Below are 19,205 nucleotides of genomic sequence, written 5' to 3' on the forward strand. Positions count from 1 at the left end.
TAACATGTTTTCCATTTGATTGAGGTTGAGCGCAAAATCACCACTTTGTACTGCATGGTGTGGATTTTCCTTGAAGGTCCCCCCGCTCCCCCCGTCTGGAAACTAAGTGGGGATTTGGCAATACCCCTTTGAAGGGAAATTACTAGAATCCCTCGCGGTCCAAGACTTTACTTTTGAAGCCATATGGTTATTTTGGCATGTATGTAGTCAGGCACCCGTTCCACATGCACGAAACTAGTGCTTCGGTTACATATTTGACAATGGTCGACACACACGACTGACCAAGCCTGGCCATTTCTTCGATGATGTCACAGTAATCACCGCGGCCTATGCAGTACAAGCATAGCCCGATCTCGGGTAGGATTAGGTCTTCGGGTATGGATTCATGTTCTAGTTTGCGAGGAATTCGACAAAAAAAATTGGTCTTGTAAGATTCACAAATTGTCTTTTTGAGCCTCTCATCCGAATTATTGTCCCAAAAACGACCCCACAAACAACAGTTTCATGGTAACCTTCTACATAAAAGAATGTTTTCCTTTGTATTCTGCGAAGCCAGAAGCATATATTACCACCATGCACCTTACTATTGTGTTTTTAGTATAACCAAATTACATCTCTTATTAAACCAACCAAATATTATTTAGATATTCTTTCCTTTTTATTTTTCATTCACATTCTTCTCTTTAAATAGCTATTAAACGTCAAATCGGGCATATGACCTAGATAGCTCCTTGGGAGTTCTTTTCATATGTCCGACAGCAAAAAAAATTAAATATCCAACTACCTACTGTATGTAGTTTTCCATTTTGTAAAAAAATTGTTCTTTGTGGTTCATTTATTAAATATAAATATAGTAGTTAATTATTGCTGTGAATGAAATGTTTGGGTTTGTTTGAGTTGAATGACTAGAAGGCAGCAAGCTAGAATCAGTTGCCTTCTTCTTGACATGGCTATTGCGAGGAAGTCAAACAATCTCAATTTATTATTTCGTTCTAAAATGTTCTTAATAATAAACGTTTTGTTGAATCAGTGCATGGAGGTGCCATTTTGATACAAGGAGTTGCACTGAAAACCGCGCCAATTTCCAGTACTTCAGGTAGTATAATTGGTTCGACTTATTTAGTTCGAAATTTGATTCAGTAATTGATTCGATCTACTTAGCACGTGTGGATTCTAGAAATTTCAGACATTCGCTAAAAGAAGCAAATTAGCCTATCAACTGCTACATGATGGTTGCTAAATGGTTTCCCTGTCAAGAACCATATATGCAAATAACCAATCATATTAAAGATCAAGATATCTATTTAATTTCTGAAAGAAGGAAGGTTATAACAATCTTCGAAGAAAGAAGTGAGTGAAGCGTTCCAAAGCTGAATAGCGTTTGTGAATTTGGCGATGAAGACGAAAGGGTGATCACGGGGAGAGTTTCTCATGTTTCCAACAGGTCTTAGAGGAACAGGAATAACATCTCTAATTTCTTGGGGGTAATTTCAATACAATATCATGCGTTCACAAGAATCCCAATGTAATCCGACACGCTACAAGGCAATTTTATCTCACCCAGAGCGTACCGCATGAGAATGGCCTTAAACTGGCGAATGCTGAGATCAGTTTTGGCCATCAACTTTGCGAATAAGCAAAAAAACATCATCAAAGTTTAAAACGGACTAGATAATGAACATTTACACAGGCTTCTGTTCAAGTGTACAAACTTAATTTTCTAGTGTATCAATGAATAATCGATGACAAGTGTACCAAAAATCTAGCACATAAATTGGTCTGTCTTGGATTAGACACACGAGCTTCGGTCCTTGTCTCTGTTTCCCATTTGCCAGCCCCACGTTTAGTGGAACATAAGGTACTGACTCAAAATCTGAATTGTCTCATCGACTTGTATTTCACCATGCTCAAGCCTAAAAAAGATAGGAACAGCAAAGATAGGAACAAATTCTGCAGGGTTAGGATGATCGGGCAGGGTGTGAAAGTTAACAATTCGCGACTTAAAGTAAAACCTTTCATATAATGGCCTGAAAAAAGCAAATATTCGGAAATAGGTGTGACATTTTCTTCTGAAACTCTTCAAAGTATTGTTAATTTTGGTACCACCAAAAACCTTTCTAATAATCTAAACCTATCAATGAAACGAAAAATTCCAAAATAATTAGGATTCCAGCACGACTTGTCAACTGTGACAAAATCTCATAAAATATGGAGAAAAACACAAAGGAAATTGCAGATACAAATTCTACTTAAAACATTTTCAATATGCCTTTCAATAGTTAACTCTACTTTGCTACAATTTATCAACATCGACACTTCTTCCTTACTCCAATGCCTCCTACCCCTACTCCCTCACCCCCTACTCCCTCACTCTCTTCTCCCTCACCCCATTCTCCCTTATCCCTACTCCCTCATTCTCTAATTCCGCACCCCTACACCCTCATGCCCTATTCCTTCACCCCCTACTCCCTCACTCTCTTCTCCTTTGCCCCCTACTCCCTTATCCCTACTCCCTCGCCCTCTAATTCCGCACCCCTACTTCCTCATGCCCTATTCCCTCACCCCCTACACCCTCACCCCCTACTCCCTCATGCCCTACTCCCTCATCTCCTACTCCCACACACGCTACTCCCGCCCCTACTCCATCACCCACTTCTCCCTAACCCCCAACTCCCCCACCCCTACTCTCTCACACCCTACTCTCTCAAGATCGAATATTTGTTTGGCAGTGAAGCGTAACAAAGCTTGGACAACCTATTATCTTTTTCAGCATTAACATTGCATACCTTTTGGCATATTGGCTGGAAAAAAGTTTGATCTTCACTTGGACGAGTGGATGAACTGCTGAATAAATGATTTACCTTGCAAAGTCAATTTTCAGTTTTTTCAACTGTTCTTTTTCGGCGGGTGCAATTAACTCGTCCAGTTCTTCAAGAATTGCGTCTTGATTTTCTTCATTTTGACCAATGGCTGACAAAATTCTCTCAATCCTTTCATTTTTCTCTAATAAACGCCTTTAAATTTAAAGAATACCTATTAAATTGATTATTCAAAAACATTTCTTAATTAACATTGGTATAAATATCTGCATCCAAAAAGGCAAATCCTAGTTGCCATATAAAACGTAAGGTTTCGGCATAATTTCATCACACTTCAAAAAGAGAGAATACGTATAACGAAAGGAACACATCACAATTGCTGGATTCGTTGATAATAAGTTATCAACAGGAGTCTGTCTAAGTTGCAAAATGCACATAACATTAATCATTTCATTCTTTCTCTTCGTATTTCAATTCTATCATTTCATTCCATGATTCATCCTTTCAACTGTTTGCCTACCGAGTCTTTAATTAAAAATGCATCAATTTCTTTTATTGTCCGTTGCATCTAATACATTTCACTGCAATTTATATCGATCGGCCCTAAAAGTCTAAATATCTTAAAACCGGCATCCTACTTTAATTTTTAAGTTCAAATGATTTATAATTGATATCAATTCAATAACACATACTTGTTTTCTGCCATCAGACTTTCTCTCTTCACGATCAAATTTGCAATTGCCTATGAGAATAAAATTCGTGCTGTTTAATAAAAAAACCAAAATAGAAACAAGCGTGTTGTAAAAAAGATTCAGCAATGGAGAATAGCTATGCAAATCAAAAAAGAGTAACGAACAAGTTGAAACAGTTTGTTTACATCCAGAAAACGTATGGTTGCCAAAAGGCCAAAACAGGTAAATTAGTTAAACAGATGCACATTGCAATACAATCATTAACAAAGATTTGAAAAAAACTTAAAATAGTAAAGATCTAAATGATTGCTGGGAACAATGCTGTGGGATGAGGGGAGCTTAAGAAAGGGGTAATACCTGGTAAGATCTGTTGAGAAGAAGTCTAGCAACTTGCGGTAAGTCAACAGAAAACAAATAGAACGTCCGCGAAGGAGCATAATCATTGTTTTTGGAAAGTTCCTGGAAAAGAGAGATTTGAAAGAACGCTTAAAAAATATAAGAAGAAAACAACTTTGGGCTTCTTCGTAGCGCATGACCCAAAATCCATAAAGAATTTTGATGATATAATATTATTCTAAGGACATATAAAGTTGTTTATGAACTTTTATGGACAGCAAATTTGACAGAATATTCATATATATAATTCAAAATAATTCCACAATTTTTCAGACAAAGCCAGAAAATAAATCGAAAACGGATTAGGGTATCAAAGTAAACAGTTTTTTTAAAAATATTACAACATTAGATTATTGATGAGTCACCATCTAGCATACGATTAGAAGCAATGCCATTCTTTTCGATGTGAAAGGAATCTTCAGTCATTCCTTGAGGCCGAACACTGGATAGGTTGATGTTGGTCAATAGCTCAAAAGCATCAAAACTATCGAGTTTGAAACACAGGAGACCGCAGATTTCAAAAAATGTCATTGTCTGATACTGGTTAAGAAAGGCTAAGTGTGATAGGGCAACTATAGTTACCTGAAGGCAAACCAGTTTCTCTTGAAACATTTTATACAGCAGTTCTTTCGTTTCTTTGAACGGAATCATTGCAAGCTCTTCAATCTAAAATAAGAGTAAATTGGGTACAGCTGAATCTAACTAGGTGATTCCTGCTGATGGTCCGAAGACCATCACCATTTGCAATGTGATGAACACATTGCCACAATGCATTGCCACAATGCATTGCCACATTAGTAGGTAATAGTGATATCTTTCAAGTCCTCAAAGAAAGCAAATGCCTCCTTCGACTGCTAGTTTTAAACAAAACTGCCCGAAAATAATAATTAAGAAAGCTTTATGACATCCATATGAGATGAAAATTTCAAGGTATCTTGTGAATACATGTGATCAATAAAGATGTGATCAATTTCTGGTTCGTAGCCACCTGGCACGGAAAACCATCTTACACAACAATTGAAGGGTTTAGAAGATTAAGCGACTATCTTTATTAAAGGAATACTGTTGCACAATGTATCATAAAACAACTTTCATAAAGGAGAAAATTTTTGAGAAAAGAACTTTTTTAATAGCAAGAATGAAATATTTCTCATTGACATTCACCATCAATTCTATCGTCAACATGTACCAAATTTAGAATTGCGAATGAAGGACTGTCGCAGCACAAAACTCACTTGCTTCTGTTCCAAGTTCTTCTTCATGAGTAGCAGACGAAATATTCTACAAGCTTTGCTTCCAAGTCTATCAAAATAGATCGAAATACTGAAGTGTGCATTTTGGATATTGCTATGCAGGAAAATAGATTTTGAATGTCACCATACTAATCAAAAGGAAAGTTGAAATGCATAAAAAAATATGTTCCCGTTTCAATTGGCTTGTATGCAATGCCTGTAACCCGTTTCAATTGGCATAAGATGTTCGTTTTGGAAAATAAAACGACTCACCTTTCTTGCACCACTGTTTCAATCGTGTATTGACACAGGGTGTCAACACTCTTTTTCAAATCTGTCTTTGGGTTAAGGAGACTGAGCAGATACATGACAGCATGAGCGCAAGCGGTACTTTAGGAGCTATTTCGGGTCCAGACCAAAAGATCTCGCTTAAAGGCGGTCTGTCCCCCATTTTTCTCAGAATCTCTTTTTAATGGCCATGATATTTATGCATCATTGGTTGAATGTACAAATAACCAAGTTGAATGAAGAACCACCATAGTGTACTTTCCCTGAGCGAGTTGCTGTGAATTTTGTTTTGGTTTTAAACGTCTAAGTCAGTTTCGATTTCATAAAGATTAGGCATTTTTGTCGTGTTCACCAACAAAAACTAATGTCGGGTGCTAAAAAGGCAGAGGAGGACCCTCTTTTAAGGCGAGGCTTTAAAGTTAGGATTAGCCAATCACGGAGGAGACAGATTGTCTTTAATAAGGTTAGTTTTGCATTGCACAACATGCAACCAAAAATAACAATCAAAGTAACCAGTGGCGGCTGGCACGAAAATAAGACGGTACTAGTAAAGCAAAATAAATTTTAGCAGAGCGAACCAGCTAGAGGCGGGGTGGCACAAGGGCGTGGTCTCTGGAAAATATTTGATTTTATACCTAATATGGCTAAATTGTCTTTTGATGGCGGGTCAGAAGCTTTCATACAATACCTCCGTTTGTTTTACGTCATGTGATATTGCCAGCTGCATGGGTTAAATGGTCTCGCAGCATTTTATCACTAGAAATAGGAATCTAGTACTGCGAGCGACTTTTTCATTGTTGGATTGTCGAAAGACAAACGGTTTTACGTCACGTTGAGTCACAAATGACAATGAAACAGACTTATGCAGTACTGGATGAATGAGGTCTAGTACCGTGGTGTACATAAAGGGCTTATTCAATGCCAATCTATCAATGAGAATTAAGATAAGGAGGGTCAGAATTAAGATATGGTGTATTCCGCTGCTCTTCCCTTTTTTGTCATTAATTCAAAACATTTCAAGCTTTCCAAATAAAATAGTTTTAGATAGTACCGCTAGTACCGCTGCAAGCCGCCAATGAAAGTTACTGATGAAAAAAACATTTGTGCCTGAGTTGCCCTAAAAGATACGTAAACAAAAAATCATGCAATTATGGAAGTACAAGGGTGCCTTTCTGAGCTCCATTGAAAACGTTTAAACGTGAAAGTCAAGGCTGTATTTAGACCATAACATTTAAGCTACAAGTAGTATAGGTGTTTCCAATCATTAAAAAATGCCATCTTATAATACTAATAATCTTACTTTACAACGCAGATAGCAACGTTATATAAATATATATAGAAAACGTGAAGCTGGTTTCAAAATTGAGCGTCTAAAAAGACAGTTTAGTTGCCAAGATTTATCCTTGTCAAAACTCACCCAAAACGACTTTTTCTATGTGGAATTATTTTTATTTTTGTGATCTAATGAATTTTGGGTATGCTAAAAATTTAAAACGTTTTGTGACGTGGTGCTAGTAAGCAAGACTTGCACAAAGTGACGCTGATAAAGCATAAAATAAAAAGAAGATGATCAATGGTTCATGCGATACGAACGTCATTGGAATCTCGCTTTCTTCACGAAATTCCCATGGGACTCTGTTTCCTGACATTTGCTGCAGGACTAAACATATGAAAGGATACCAACACAGTAAGTGCCGCCTCCACTGTCGTCAGTCTTTGTAACAAATCCACCCCGCTACAACCAAAAAGAGTAATTTTTCATACCTTTTTCATGCTAATGAAATAAGTCATAGATTTGTCAGTCATAGATTTGTCAGTAAGATAAAATAGCGTTGTCAAGCGAGATATATGTTTCACGGACATCTGCAGTCATACCTGCCAAAACCATACACACTGGATTAAACAGGGCATTCACTTAGCAAACTTTAAGGAAACCTTTAAAATAGATCAGGATTGCCACAATAAGAAACAATTACATTATAAACCTCGTTTTTAATCCCATCTCTCTTAGAATTATATCCCAAAGACATCAAATAAGAATGTTTATGAATCTATTCATGGCGTGAAATAGCTGAAACACGAAATATTACGCTTGTTTAACAGTACTCCAATACAAAACAATACATTACGATACAATATGATATAATACGATACGATACGATAAGATACGATAGAAGACGACAGAACACAACACAACAAAACACAACATGACACATCTTCTTTAGAAAGCATTGTAAAAGATGACATACCTTCTTATCGGACAACAGTTGTAAATACTGTGACAGCTCCTGTTGCGTCATCACGGGCAATGCTGGGAGCTTTCTTTCGATCTGACAAGAGAAGCTCATTAGTTTGTGCAGACATGAATTTACAGACATTCAAAACTTTGTTTCCCTAAGGAAATTTTGCCATAGCTTTATTTACTCTTTTGTCAAGAGCACGACGGGCCTCATTGAGACTGCTGCTGCCGATGCAACTAAATTCCATAAAGAAACATGGCTTACCTCATAAACAGGAAAACTTTTTGTCGAGTCTGCCGATAAATTTCTATCCATTTCTGATTCCTTTAACATTGTTCTAATAACTGAACCTGCACTCTGAAAAATTATAAAAATTATATCTTTTTGTAGCCAATGTTTATTCTGTAATAGATAAAGATTTTAGCCATAAAAAATAGCAAAATGATTTTTTTATATAAATCTCGAAGCAAAACCTAGAAAATCGTCAGATAATCTAAAAATGCCAGTCCGGCATAAATGCAAAACAGGTTTAAGGTTTGACTTAATCATTGCTTTAATTTTTTCTTCAATAAAAATTCAACATGATGTGAAACCTTCGTACATAGATTTTTGAAAATGACACTATTTCATGCCCTGTTGAATTGAAATAGTTTACCTGGTCTATTTTTTCTGCAATGGCTGATTGGAGAAGCTACAAAAAATACGAGCGCTTAAAATAGACATCGAATGAAAATTTTGAATGAATGGATGAATTCTAGCATGAATGAAAAGTGTGGGTGTTCATAAAATTAATACAGCCCATATTGGTATGGAATTTTCGTCAACTCATCTAGCGAATTTTAAAATCATAACATTTATATGTATACTTTTAAAAATTGTTGCATGTATCTAAGTGCATAACGTCAATGTACAAAAACACCCACCTGATCGAACATGTGCTGGTGGAATCGTTCAAAATTCACATGCCAATATATTCCATCGTCAGGATATTTTTCCTTAAAATAATAAAATAATGGTTCAGTAATGAAAAGAATAAATTTCAGGCTAAAGATTACCTAAAATAGATTTTCGGCCTTCGTATGTTTCTTTCATGGGTCCAAGTTACTGGGTTTTTTTCCAATTCTTTCACCTTAGCGCGTTCTCTAAAAACGCATTCCTTCTGTCTATCAGCGCTATCAAACTATCTTTACTGTTCATCTTGCTTTCTACCCATTCATTTGCTTTCTCCGTACCAATGTGGCATGAAATATTCGATGGTATCACAAGTTCGATCCCATTGACTTTAATTTCATCTCCATTTGCAAGCACAATAAATTTGGTACAAAGCTGACAATATTTAATACCAATGGCTGACATCATATCTTTTGTTGACAAAGAAACACTTTCCTCTTTCCAAAAATAATCGAAGGAAATCATAGCAAATTTAGCGATATTCAGTCTTCTTTTTATCATCGTTATCACTTGTTATCAAAGACCAAAGCTTTACAAAATCTTTAAAAAGGTCGATCTTTTATGTGACCATTCATTGTTATATGTTTATTCGTTATAGGTTGTGTTTCAGCAGATCTTCGCAGAAAATTGTCTTCACTGAAGTTTCACAGGCATTAAGTGTACTCCCGTACGTATTAGGCATAATTTACTCTGTACATCGAATCCTGGTATTCTGCCATACCCGAAGCTATGTGATAATTCTCCCCCCAACTTTGTCACTACCAACAAAATCTACACTCTAAACTATTTGTGCGTAGTAGATATTAAGAAGGCTATTACTTGTCTAACACCATGTGCATGATAGCGGCAGGCTATGTATCGTTCCTACTACTGTCCATTGTGCAGTAAACTATGTTCAACAAAGTCAGAAATCCCAAATCAGCAGTTCGTGTGGAATATTTCCTTCTACTTCCATTTTAAGTTCACAGGCGATTATCAAAAGATTACTTTTCTGTGGTGACGAATAAATGCCTTCCCCAACTGCTGCTGCCTTGTTACAAATCGCCCTTTTTCGGTATTAGAATAAAATTGATTTGATCCACCCATCCAGCCATGGATTTTATTCCATTGATAGTGCAGAACTTGTGAAAATAGGACTAAATATCCTCCTGTGTTAATATAATCAAGAACTAACGTTAACATAATTTATAAAGAGACAAAGTGTATGACAAACTAAATTACATACTTACATTTCCCATACTTTCAATTTCGCTGAAAAAAAACATAGCAATAGTATAAAAATGTAAATATCGAAATTTCCACAAAAAAATTAATCCTGCTTCCTGGAGGTGAAAACAGTTGCATAAATAAAGAGTATCTAAAGAAAAACGATAGAAAATATTCTAATGAAGAAGTACTTTGAAACAAGACATAAGGAACTGTAACACTGACTCGCTGATCTCAAAATAAGAAGGTTGTAGGCGTAATAAGAAGAAATTATTAGGCATAATGAAGGATCAGCTAGTTTTCTAGCTCACCTCGATTCTGATTTGTGTTTTTTGGATGGAGGCTCGTCTGCAGCATCTTTAGTTTCCTTTCTTTTTGAGCCAATACCTAAAAGAATGGAACTTGAATTCCTAAAAATCCATCTAGCATTGAAGATTATTGATTCTTATGCAATATTTTGAAAAATCTGCATTACAGCTCTTCTGTCAAATCTCAACTCATCTTGTCATTAACTATGACACGCAATTCGGTTTAAAAGATAAAATACTCTATGCGATGTTAAAACTGACTAGCACACTATGAGCAGGTATAGTACATCTACCAAATAAATACAGCAGCAAAAATATGAGTATACGAATGAAAGATGGTCAAAAAATATTCATTCTAACATACTTAGTAAAATACCGGGAGGAACAGAATAGGCTTCTGTTTCAGTTATTATCTGCCTTCTTTCTTCATCTTCAGAGCTTTCATTTGAATCGCGTGGCAATGCTAGTCTTTTTAAAAAACGGCCTTTTATCAGTTCAACGCATTTTTGATAAACTAAATTTGTATCTGGTTGCTTCCCTGCCTGCTCATTATCGGACAACAGTCTTTCAGCAACTTTTGATACAACTTTACTAAGAATTTCTGCACCATCCATTAACATTGTTTCCACTATCAATTCCGCGGCATCCCCATACAAAATCTTCGCATTATAAACAAACTTTGAAAACCGTGATCTCAAAAGAATGACATCTACATCTGCTTTGTATGTAGTGGGCATCTTTTTATTCTCCTCAAAAGTGATCAGTTTATGTTTGATACCAATACTAAGACACTGTTTTACCTGCAAGAAAATTTGTTGTTTAAATAGACAGAAAGCTTACCTAATAAGAAGGGTGGATGGGGGTGGCTAAAAAAGACAATCAAACCTGCAAAGGGAAGCTTAGACAATGAAATGCCTTCCCTTGGCAAAAGGAAAGATTACATCCTATACCAAATCAAACCAGATTTAGAAAAAAAATATTATTTCTTAAAGAGAAAATGTATTAACAGGATACAAAGAAGTATTTCTGGTCATGTAAGTGTGACCCTCTTACCAAAAGATGAAACTCCCCCTTCGTAAGACATTCTTTATAAATTTTTTAACCCAGTATCGCTTTCGAATTGGCATAAAAAAATTTGCCTGGTGAAAATCAAAATTTGAATTTGAGAGAAAAATTTGCAACCAAAAAAATTGTGGTGAAAAATTTGCTGATTCAGGGAACTAAAGGAATTTTGTAGAAAACATAAAACATAGATGACAGATCTGATTCAATTTCACCATCTTTATAACATCTTTATATAATATTATCCATGTCTACAAACAGGTAGATAATTATTCATATCACAAGATGCTTAACTAATAGCTAAATGTCTGATTATTTACTTTCCCAGCACACTTCTTAACACACTTTGCATCATGGTTCTTCATACTCTGATAAGGTTGAGGGTGCTAATTTCACATTGCTCTTGCAATATAAAGTTCTCAACAGTCATACCACTGTTGAATTCTAGTATAGAGGAGGCAATGATGGCACCATTAAGATCGTTTCTTTCAAACATAAAATATGCAAAAGATGACAAACATGCATGTTTTTTCCTCATGAAGATCTGTCTTTTGCATAAATCAATGTAAATAGTCCCTGCGGTGAACTTGCTGTATAGTAAAAATAGTTTACTTTTTCAAGATAGTTTCTGTTTCATCAAAAAACAACACATCCTTCCTTTGATCATAGATGACAAAATTGTCTTCAAAAACTGTCTTTTGCATTTTGATTTGATCAAGAAAGCTCAAAATAGTGTCTTGAGGAACTGTCATTTTCTTCTATAACTGTTCAGTCACAGGAGTGGGTTTTCTCAAGCAGCATTTACTCGAACTTGAGCTTCTGCAGGTGTATTCTGAAAAATTGCATCCAGCCCTATCCAGCCATATTTGGGTCAGCTGTGAAATTTGATGTTTGCTTCTGAATAATCCAGACAAAGATGCCTAATTGGTCTCCTCAAACTAAATACGCTATGGATGATTTCTCTGCAAATTCTTGTGAATTTTAGCAGTAGATCATAAATTTGTATTGCTTGATAACATAACAGTATTATTACTAACTTTATCCTCTACCAAGGGCTGTCTAAAGAGTCCTGAGGAGTTAACCTTTTCAACCAAATCATAATAGAATGAGATTTCTTTACAATCTTGAAACATTTTGCTGCTAGCATGTTCTTCTCTTTCAATGCATTTTGCCCTTCTCAAAATTTTCTACAAGACTTTACTTTACAGTTTTCTTATGTATTCAAATTCCTATAGATTTAGCAAGCAAAGGAATAATTTTAGAAGAATTTCCAAAAAGCTACAAACATTATAATCCTTATTGATGATCTCAAGCAGGGTCACCAAAAAGGTGGACAGGGTGCAAATTGCCCCAGGACCTTAGGTCTAGAGAGCCCCTAAAAGGGCTTGTTTAAAATGGTAAATCGATTCAAAGGAATGCAAGAAAACGACTGTAAGAATTATTCTGAAATGTACTTTAACCAAATTCAAAGCAAGGTTGCAAAAATTTCTGCTCCTTTCACTTGCAGGACCACATCTTTCAGCTTTGCTCTTGGGCTCAGAACCTTCTTGACAGTTCTGATCTCAAGAGGATCACTTGAATCAGATACAATTTCAATCACTTTGTGAACAAAGTTAGAATGATATTTTACGACCTATAACAAAATCTGTGAAAAATTAAGCCACATGCAAAGCCATGCCCAAGCCATGCCCAGCGTTTTGATGTGCAAGAGATTAATCGTAATTTTATAAAACTTTCTCAGGAGTAGGGTCACATCGCCCTGATTGAGTATACTTAGATACAAATTAAAAAATTTCTATTTCGCGTAGACTTAGACACAAAACTTGACACTGACAAAATCCTTCAGGCTCTTCAGGTATATATTTCAAAAGATCAGGAAATTGGTTTTACAAAGTTTCCTGAAAAAGCTGCCATACTTCTTAGTTGTCTTGATGGCCTAAATTTCTGGTGTTGCCCTGATTGGGTATGTTTCCCAAATGTAAATATTAGCACCCACGAAAAAAAATTGAAAAGAAAATAAGTGATTTAACACTTGCAAACATCTTTAAAACATCCTTGCATGCCAATGTTTCACTGAATTTTTTTATCCGCCGATCTGGCGCATACAAGATTGTCACTTTCGCAAGAGTCAAAACAAGGGAAAAATTAACAGCTTTGACAAAGTGCAATATTTTAGCTGAAAATTGTACTCAACATGTATCAAATTTGCTCTAGAGTATTTGTGTTTAAAGATATTTGACAATTTGAAATTTACAGGTTTCTTTTTGAAAATGAATGTGAAACAACTACCAAACTAAAAAAGCCGTTCCCTTAGGCCAAGTCAGTCAGCTTTATTTCACTCCTCTCTGTGGCAAAACAAATTGAGAACTGAGTGATTTATGCCAACATCCTCACTCCTCATGCATGATATGTGCCTAAAATTGATTGTTTAGCAGTTTAAATATGCTCGTCCCTTTAAAAAATAATTATGAAAAAAGATAACCCAAAAAACATCCTATGAAAAATGGCAGACATTTACTTTGTTGTTTAAGGTGAGTCATTTTCTTGTCCAATTATTCATTCATCGATTGAGTAATTGAACGCAAAAATTTTTCTAAATTTTGATAAACGGTTTCGCGCTTTCGCCTTTTATACACATGATTTCGCTCTTTTTTGGTCATAATCTCCCATTTTTTTTGCAATAGCTTAAGCGATGTAAATAGGGCGACGCAACCCTAGATGCCATAATACACTTATGTGACAAAAGTATTAGGACGATGAATAACAAAATGGTGTCTCCAAAACTAGCATTCTAACATTGATTAAACAAATCTTGCTGTTTTGGCGGGATTCTAGAAATGGCGTCAGCAAAAACACAATTCCTAGCAAATTCAGTTTATTTCCAATTTTTCTATGATAGAAAAGTAACAAAATGTAAGGGAGAAATGGAAGCGAAAATGGTAGCGTCATAAGAGGAAACAAGAAGCAATAGAATATTTGGGTCTAGCGTTTCATTTGTTTTCATTTGTTTGTCTACAACGCATATTATTTACAAGAACAGTAAGTTAACAAGACTGACTAAAATTCGAAAAATGGTAGGCCAGGACAGGCAAACTATTGGTTGGGCCTAATGGCATCGGCAACCTGGCATTGTGTGCAAAGACAATCAAAGCTGAATAATTTGTCCAATTATTTGTGGAAAGTCCCCTGGCAAGTACAGAAACAAGTAATGGTTCTTTGCAAAGACCATTTATATTTAAGCAAAACAACAAAACTAGTTATGCTACAATTGTGACAAAAATTTCGAAAATTAATAGCATCATGGTCTTTCAATAACCCCTTCAAAGTCAAAGCCTTAATGTAATTGAAAACAACTGGTTTTCTTTAAAAAAATACAGAAATGGAATCTTCTAAGACCAAAAATAAGCTCTTTTAAAATTTTGTTGAGATTTCCTCCTGTATCGTTGGAAAATTGTTTCAGTGAGTTTCAATGCAAATGGCGGCTGCCTAGATTCTTGGAGGTCATCTGACAAATATAGAATAAAGCAAATGCGACTGGTCTAAAAAGTTTACTTTTTTGCAATCTATTAAATTTATGTTTATTTTTACAATCGGGTAAAATTGCAATCGATAATCTCAACCAGCGATCTCGTTATGTTCCACTGATTTTCTATCTTGTTCTTTGAGCAAAGGATTAACCACATTTGCTTCGAGGCGATCGTCCTAATACTTTTGTCACGTAAGTGTGTATACGGAGTACTCCATCTACACACTCGAGTCGAGTGGAGTCCCAACTAAGATGTGAAATAAAAAAACACTTAGCTTACCATATTTCTCTCCATGTTTGTACCTAGAACAATATCTTTTAAATTTCTACGACCTTTATGAAGAAGGTAAATAATAATCCTCTCAACATTCTCGCCAAAATGGTCTCTAATTATGAGCCCTGCTAGGCGAACCTGTATGCCCGACATTTTGTTTTCGTTCACGTTTTGCCGTCCGTGCATGTTGAATTGAATTATTCTCCCTTTCAAGTAGCCTCCCATTTTGGAGCTGAGAAATAATGGCCTCAGAAGTGAAAGCTGCGGGAATAATCATATTTCGTTGTTTAACAAGAAATAACACCTTTGAATACCTACTGCTCCGGCATTCTTATGGTGAAAAGCATTGGACGCCACCCAAAGGACATGTTGATCCCGGAGAAGATGAAATAACTGCTGCTATTAGGGAAACTCAAGAAGAATGTGGACTGGGCCCAAAAGAGTATACTTTCGTTGATGGTTTCAAACATACGCTGTTTTATCAAGCTTGGGGTAGAAATAAGGCAGTTCATTATTGGTTGGCTAAAGTTAATGATAATGACTGTACTATAAAATTGTCACATGAGCATCAGGACTTTAAATGGCTGGCACTCAGTGATGCATGTGATCTTGTTGGTTACAAAGACACACAGAGCCTTTTAATGACTGCAGAGTCTTTCCTACTTAAGGAGAAGTAATCTAATGTATTTAGAAAAGGGTGCAATATCAATCATTTCATCAAGTTGCTTTATAACAGTGAAATCAAAATGCAAGTAGAAGAATGTTTTAGTGTTGAGAAAATTTCAAATGATTTGTTCCTAATTAGGGAAACATTGTATTTTTCTGGTAATATTTGCAATATCTGGCTGTCAAAAGGATCCCATTTGGATGTTGTAATTGACACAGGTCTTGGAGTTTGGGATCTGCCATGGTTCTTAAAATCACAGAATCTTATTGGAGAGAAACCAGTAATGACAGTAGCAACACATGTTCATTTTGATCACATAGGAGGGTTGCATCAGTTTGCCAATACAGCTATTCATGCAGATGAATTTGATGATATGACTGAAGCAAATGGAGTCAGCATGGTGACATATTTGAAAGACTGTCAAGTGATGCCTGAAGCACAAAGATATTTTGATGTTAGATATTTCAAAGTAAAAGCAGTGACTCCGACAAAAGCTTTAAATGATGGTGATCTCATTGATCAAGGAGATAAACAGTTAGAAATCTTACATCTCCCAGGCCATTCCAAGGGGAGCATTGCTCTTTTTGATAGAAAGAATGGTCATTTGTTCTCCGGTGATGTAATTTATGATGGAATGCTGATTGATTTTTTGCCAGGAAGTTCGGTCAGTGATTATGTGCACTCCTGTCTGCGTTTGAAAGAAATTGCTCCAAAGGTAAACAGGGTCTTTCCAGGCCATTTCAGGCCTCTAAGCAGTGAAGAGATGGTGTCATTAGCAGACAGTTATCTTATTTATGCCGAAAGATCCTTGTATAAGTGGAAGCAAAGCTGCTTGCAAGGTGTCCTTACAGCTGCATTCAAAGGAAGAGAGACAAGAAATAAACTGTATAACTCTCTATATTATGGCTGTTGCTGTTTCTTTGTGATTTAACAACTGTGAAATAAACATTATTTGTTCTAAGTTCAAAATAAACCTTTACGTGATAGGTTTGGAGCTGTCTCTTAATGACAATTATCTGTAAAGTACTATTATTTGCTTCTGATTTTTTGTGTTAGAAATACTGTTGAATTATTGGTCAAAACGGTGCTTCAAAGTTTTTTATTTTTCTTAAAGACATTGTTGATTGTTGTTTCAATTCTTTTTACATCTCATTGTTACCTATCTTGAGATCATAAACAAACAATTAGTGTTTCAGCCTGTTATTTTGTTCATACTTTCTTCCCGAGTATAAGCCATTTCTCAATAATTGGTGGTGAATTTTGATCATTTAATGCATTCTTGGAGGCTGCAGCCCTTGTTCTCCTTCTCCCAATAGGCTTATGGTCTGTATTTTACTCATGATAAACAGCAAAAACCATTGCAACTGCAAACAATTCTTTATTTTGGAAACTCTCACTAACATAAGTGTCTATTTGGTTGTTCCATAATGACCTACTCACAACTCTTACATCTTGTCCCAAATTCTGTCCAATATTTACAATGCATGCAAACTTGTATCTTTCGTAATCTAATATTTTCAACTGATACAAAATGTAATCTGAAAGGTTTTTGCTCAAATTCCTACACCTATTCACATCATAACTCTCTGATTCAAGGAAATGAAAACTGTCCCTCAAAATTCTTTTAACTTCAGTCACATCGATCTTCCTATCGGGATCAAGTGACGGTGTTTGAAGGCCTGGTATGTAATGCTGTGCAAATTCTGGTGTCACACTTGCTGGAACTAAAGAAGAACGTCTACTGCTGCTTGGTGATAGTGCAAATTTTCCAACACTTATCAAAGAGCTTGGGGTGGGGGAGGCAGATCTATAAATACTGTCTATTACTGGTTCATCAAAATGGGACAAAGTGAAAAGTCCAGGATCTTCCAACTCTTTTTTGTACTGTTCAATGTCAAAAATACTGTTTTTGAAGTCATGAGGCTTTTCTTTTCCATGAAAAATGGGGCTAGATGTCTTGAGTTCATACGGTGATTTCTGATTGATTGGAAGCTCAACTGGATCAATGTTTGACTCGACGTCAAATATGCTTTTGAAGCTTTCTCCGTCTGCTCTTGAATGGGAAGAATCTGGTTGGACAAATCGTGGTTTAGTTAGCGCCATTGATGTGCTTTTTAACAAACAAACTTCTAATGCAGAGTTGTCTGTAAAATATCCAAAAATTTGCTGATTAATCGAGTTTTTTTACTTGAAAATATTTCCCAGTATCTGACCTCTTGTGTATTTGAGCAAATAAAACAGTCTCAAATTCAGTGTGCTCTTCTCCAGGTTTCTGCAATGGATACTCAAGTAGGCTGGTTCCACTTCCTTCTTAATGATTATCCACTTCAGCCGATATCCAAATCAAACGTTTTGCAACAATATGAACATCAATTTCAAATGTTTTTTATTCACTGGTTTTACGCTAATAATGTTCTGCAGTTCTTGCTGTAATGAAACTATGCATTGATGTGATATCAGTCAGTAGCTATGCAGAATTCTAATTTGCTTACAACAATACATAGAAACTAGCTAGATAAAAAAGCGATATCCGACTCCCCCGGCAAAAAATCGAGTATCTGCTACACAGCTTTGCCATTTAGAAGAACACCCATTCCCTAGCAATGGATAAAACGGGTGTCATTTCAACAGAATGACTTCTAAAAACAGCTATTGTCTACATTGAAGTGTTTTGGGGTGTATTTCTATGGCGAGAAGAATCTACAAAGAATATAAATTCAGAAATTCACCAGGTACCTGCAATGACCGTTAGTGAAATGATTCAACAGCGAGTAAGAACGCCTTGGTCAAACAAGCAATATGGTTAACATACGGAGATAAGCTGTCAAATTAAGCTAACGTTCTTCAAACAGATGGCGTTTTGTTTCGCAACAGTTCAGTGGTTCTATGTGAAACATCTAGCAGAACCTGCCAAATTTAAGACTGATGGCAACCATTAGACTGTAAGGTAGAAATAATTTGAATCTAATCGCCACACAGCAAAATGTTTCCCGCTTCTATTTTAGAGTAAATAGCTGCTCCAGTTAGAAGATAATGCATATTTGACATAGGCTTGTTACAAATGAGAGATTTGAATACCAAAGATGTTTGAAATTGAGCATTTAGACAACTGAAAATTAAAAATTTATGAGCTAATGGTTTTTGTAAATGAATTATACTTTGCTGATGATGTTGCTTTCCTAAAATCCCGTAAAGAGGAATTTAATTAAAAAACCTGCGAAAAAGTCAGAGTTTTTTTTATAGAAAACAGCTTTTATTATTCAAACATTCGAATATTCACAGCAAAGTTTCTTTGTGAATATAGAATGCTTATTATAATAATTCTCAAGCTGCTGGAAGACTCAGTATTCAGACCAATTCAAATGGCTTTATTCATCATAGCTAAGTACAGAAAACTAAACATTGACGCTTTTTGAAGCCTCGATAATGGGCAAGCTGCTTCCATGTACGGCAACATGGCCTTTCGTCACCTTGGTGCAACCAACCGTCAAGAATAAAGTCTTCAGTATTTGGGCACCAAGAGATATATTCGCATTTAATTTAT

At 35.8% G+C, this 19,205-nt stretch overlaps 4 protein-coding genes across 4 annotated transcripts; 2 read left to right on the forward strand and 2 right to left on the reverse strand.

The window, feature by feature from the left end:
- Positions 1-1,650: 1,650 nt before the first annotated feature.
- On the reverse strand, positions 1,651-15,187 carry LOC135687666 (DNA-directed RNA polymerase III subunit RPC3). Its single transcript, XM_065204274.2, has 16 exons — positions 15,001-15,187; positions 10,497-10,932; positions 10,136-10,211; positions 9,848-9,869; positions 8,591-8,662; positions 8,323-8,358; positions 7,932-8,024; positions 7,677-7,757; positions 7,108-7,162; positions 5,413-5,473; positions 5,143-5,209; positions 4,490-4,573; positions 3,869-3,970; positions 3,512-3,561; positions 2,862-3,014; positions 1,651-1,913 (listed from the first exon to the last, which is right to left on the reverse strand). The coding sequence occupies exons 1-16, from the start codon at positions 15,178-15,180 to the stop codon at positions 1,844-1,846; spliced, it is 1,638 nt and encodes a 545-aa protein (XP_065060346.2). The 5' UTR covers positions 15,181-15,187; the 3' UTR covers positions 1,651-1,843.
- A 17-nt stretch (positions 15,188-15,204) lies between these two features.
- LOC135687003 (bis(5'-nucleosyl)-tetraphosphatase [asymmetrical]-like) lies at positions 15,205-15,671 on the forward strand. The gene has a single exon (XM_065203429.2). It carries the CDS (start codon positions 15,237-15,239, stop codon positions 15,669-15,671), a length of 435 nt encoding a protein of 144 aa, XP_065059501.2. The 5' UTR covers positions 15,205-15,236.
- A 69-nt stretch (positions 15,672-15,740) lies between these two features.
- Positions 15,741-16,693, forward strand: LOC135687669 (acyl-coenzyme A thioesterase MBLAC2). Its single transcript, XM_065204277.2, has one exon. The coding sequence runs from the start codon at positions 15,741-15,743 to the stop codon at positions 16,590-16,592; it is 852 nt and encodes a 283-aa protein (XP_065060349.2). The 3' UTR covers positions 16,593-16,693.
- A 123-nt stretch (positions 16,694-16,816) lies between these two features.
- LOC148957890 (uncharacterized) lies at positions 16,817-19,152 on the reverse strand. The gene has a single exon (XM_089114576.1). It carries the CDS (start codon positions 17,762-17,764, stop codon positions 16,994-16,996), a length of 771 nt encoding a protein of 256 aa, XP_088970702.1. The 5' UTR covers positions 17,765-19,152; the 3' UTR covers positions 16,817-16,993.
- Positions 19,153-19,205: the final 53 nt, after the last annotated feature.

Source organism: Rhopilema esculentum, chromosome 20 (genome assembly GCF_057945365.1).
Source record: "Rhopilema esculentum isolate cy_ngs chromosome 20, ASM5794536v1, whole genome shotgun sequence".
NCBI classification, from domain to species: domain Eukaryota; kingdom Metazoa; phylum Cnidaria; class Scyphozoa; order Rhizostomeae; family Rhizostomatidae; genus Rhopilema; species Rhopilema esculentum.

Excerpts from the sequence above, each read along its gene's own strand:
- LOC135687003 (XM_065203429.2), top strand. The coding sequence starts at position 15,237 with ATGGCCTCAGAAGTGAAAGCTGCGGGAATAATCATATTTCGTTGTTTA.
- LOC148957890 (XM_089114576.1), bottom strand. The coding sequence starts at position 17,764 with ATGGCGCTAACTAAACCACGATTTGTCCAACCAGATTCTTCCCATTCA.
- LOC135687669 (XM_065204277.2), top strand. The coding sequence starts at position 15,741 with ATGCAAGTAGAAGAATGTTTTAGTGTTGAGAAAATTTCAAATGATTTG.
- LOC135687666 (XM_065204274.2), bottom strand. The coding sequence starts at position 15,180 with ATGCACGGACGGCAAAACGTGAACGAAAACAAAATGTCGGGCATACAG. Across the intron at positions 8,359-8,590 it reads ACCAGCACATGTTCGATCAG|CTTCTCCAATCAGCCATTGC; the intron begins GTGGGTGTTTTT and ends TATTTTTTGTAG. Across the intron at positions 3,562-3,868 it reads TTCTCAACAGATCTTACCAG|GCAATTGCAAATTTGATCGT; the intron begins GTATTACCCCTT and ends TTATTCTCATAG.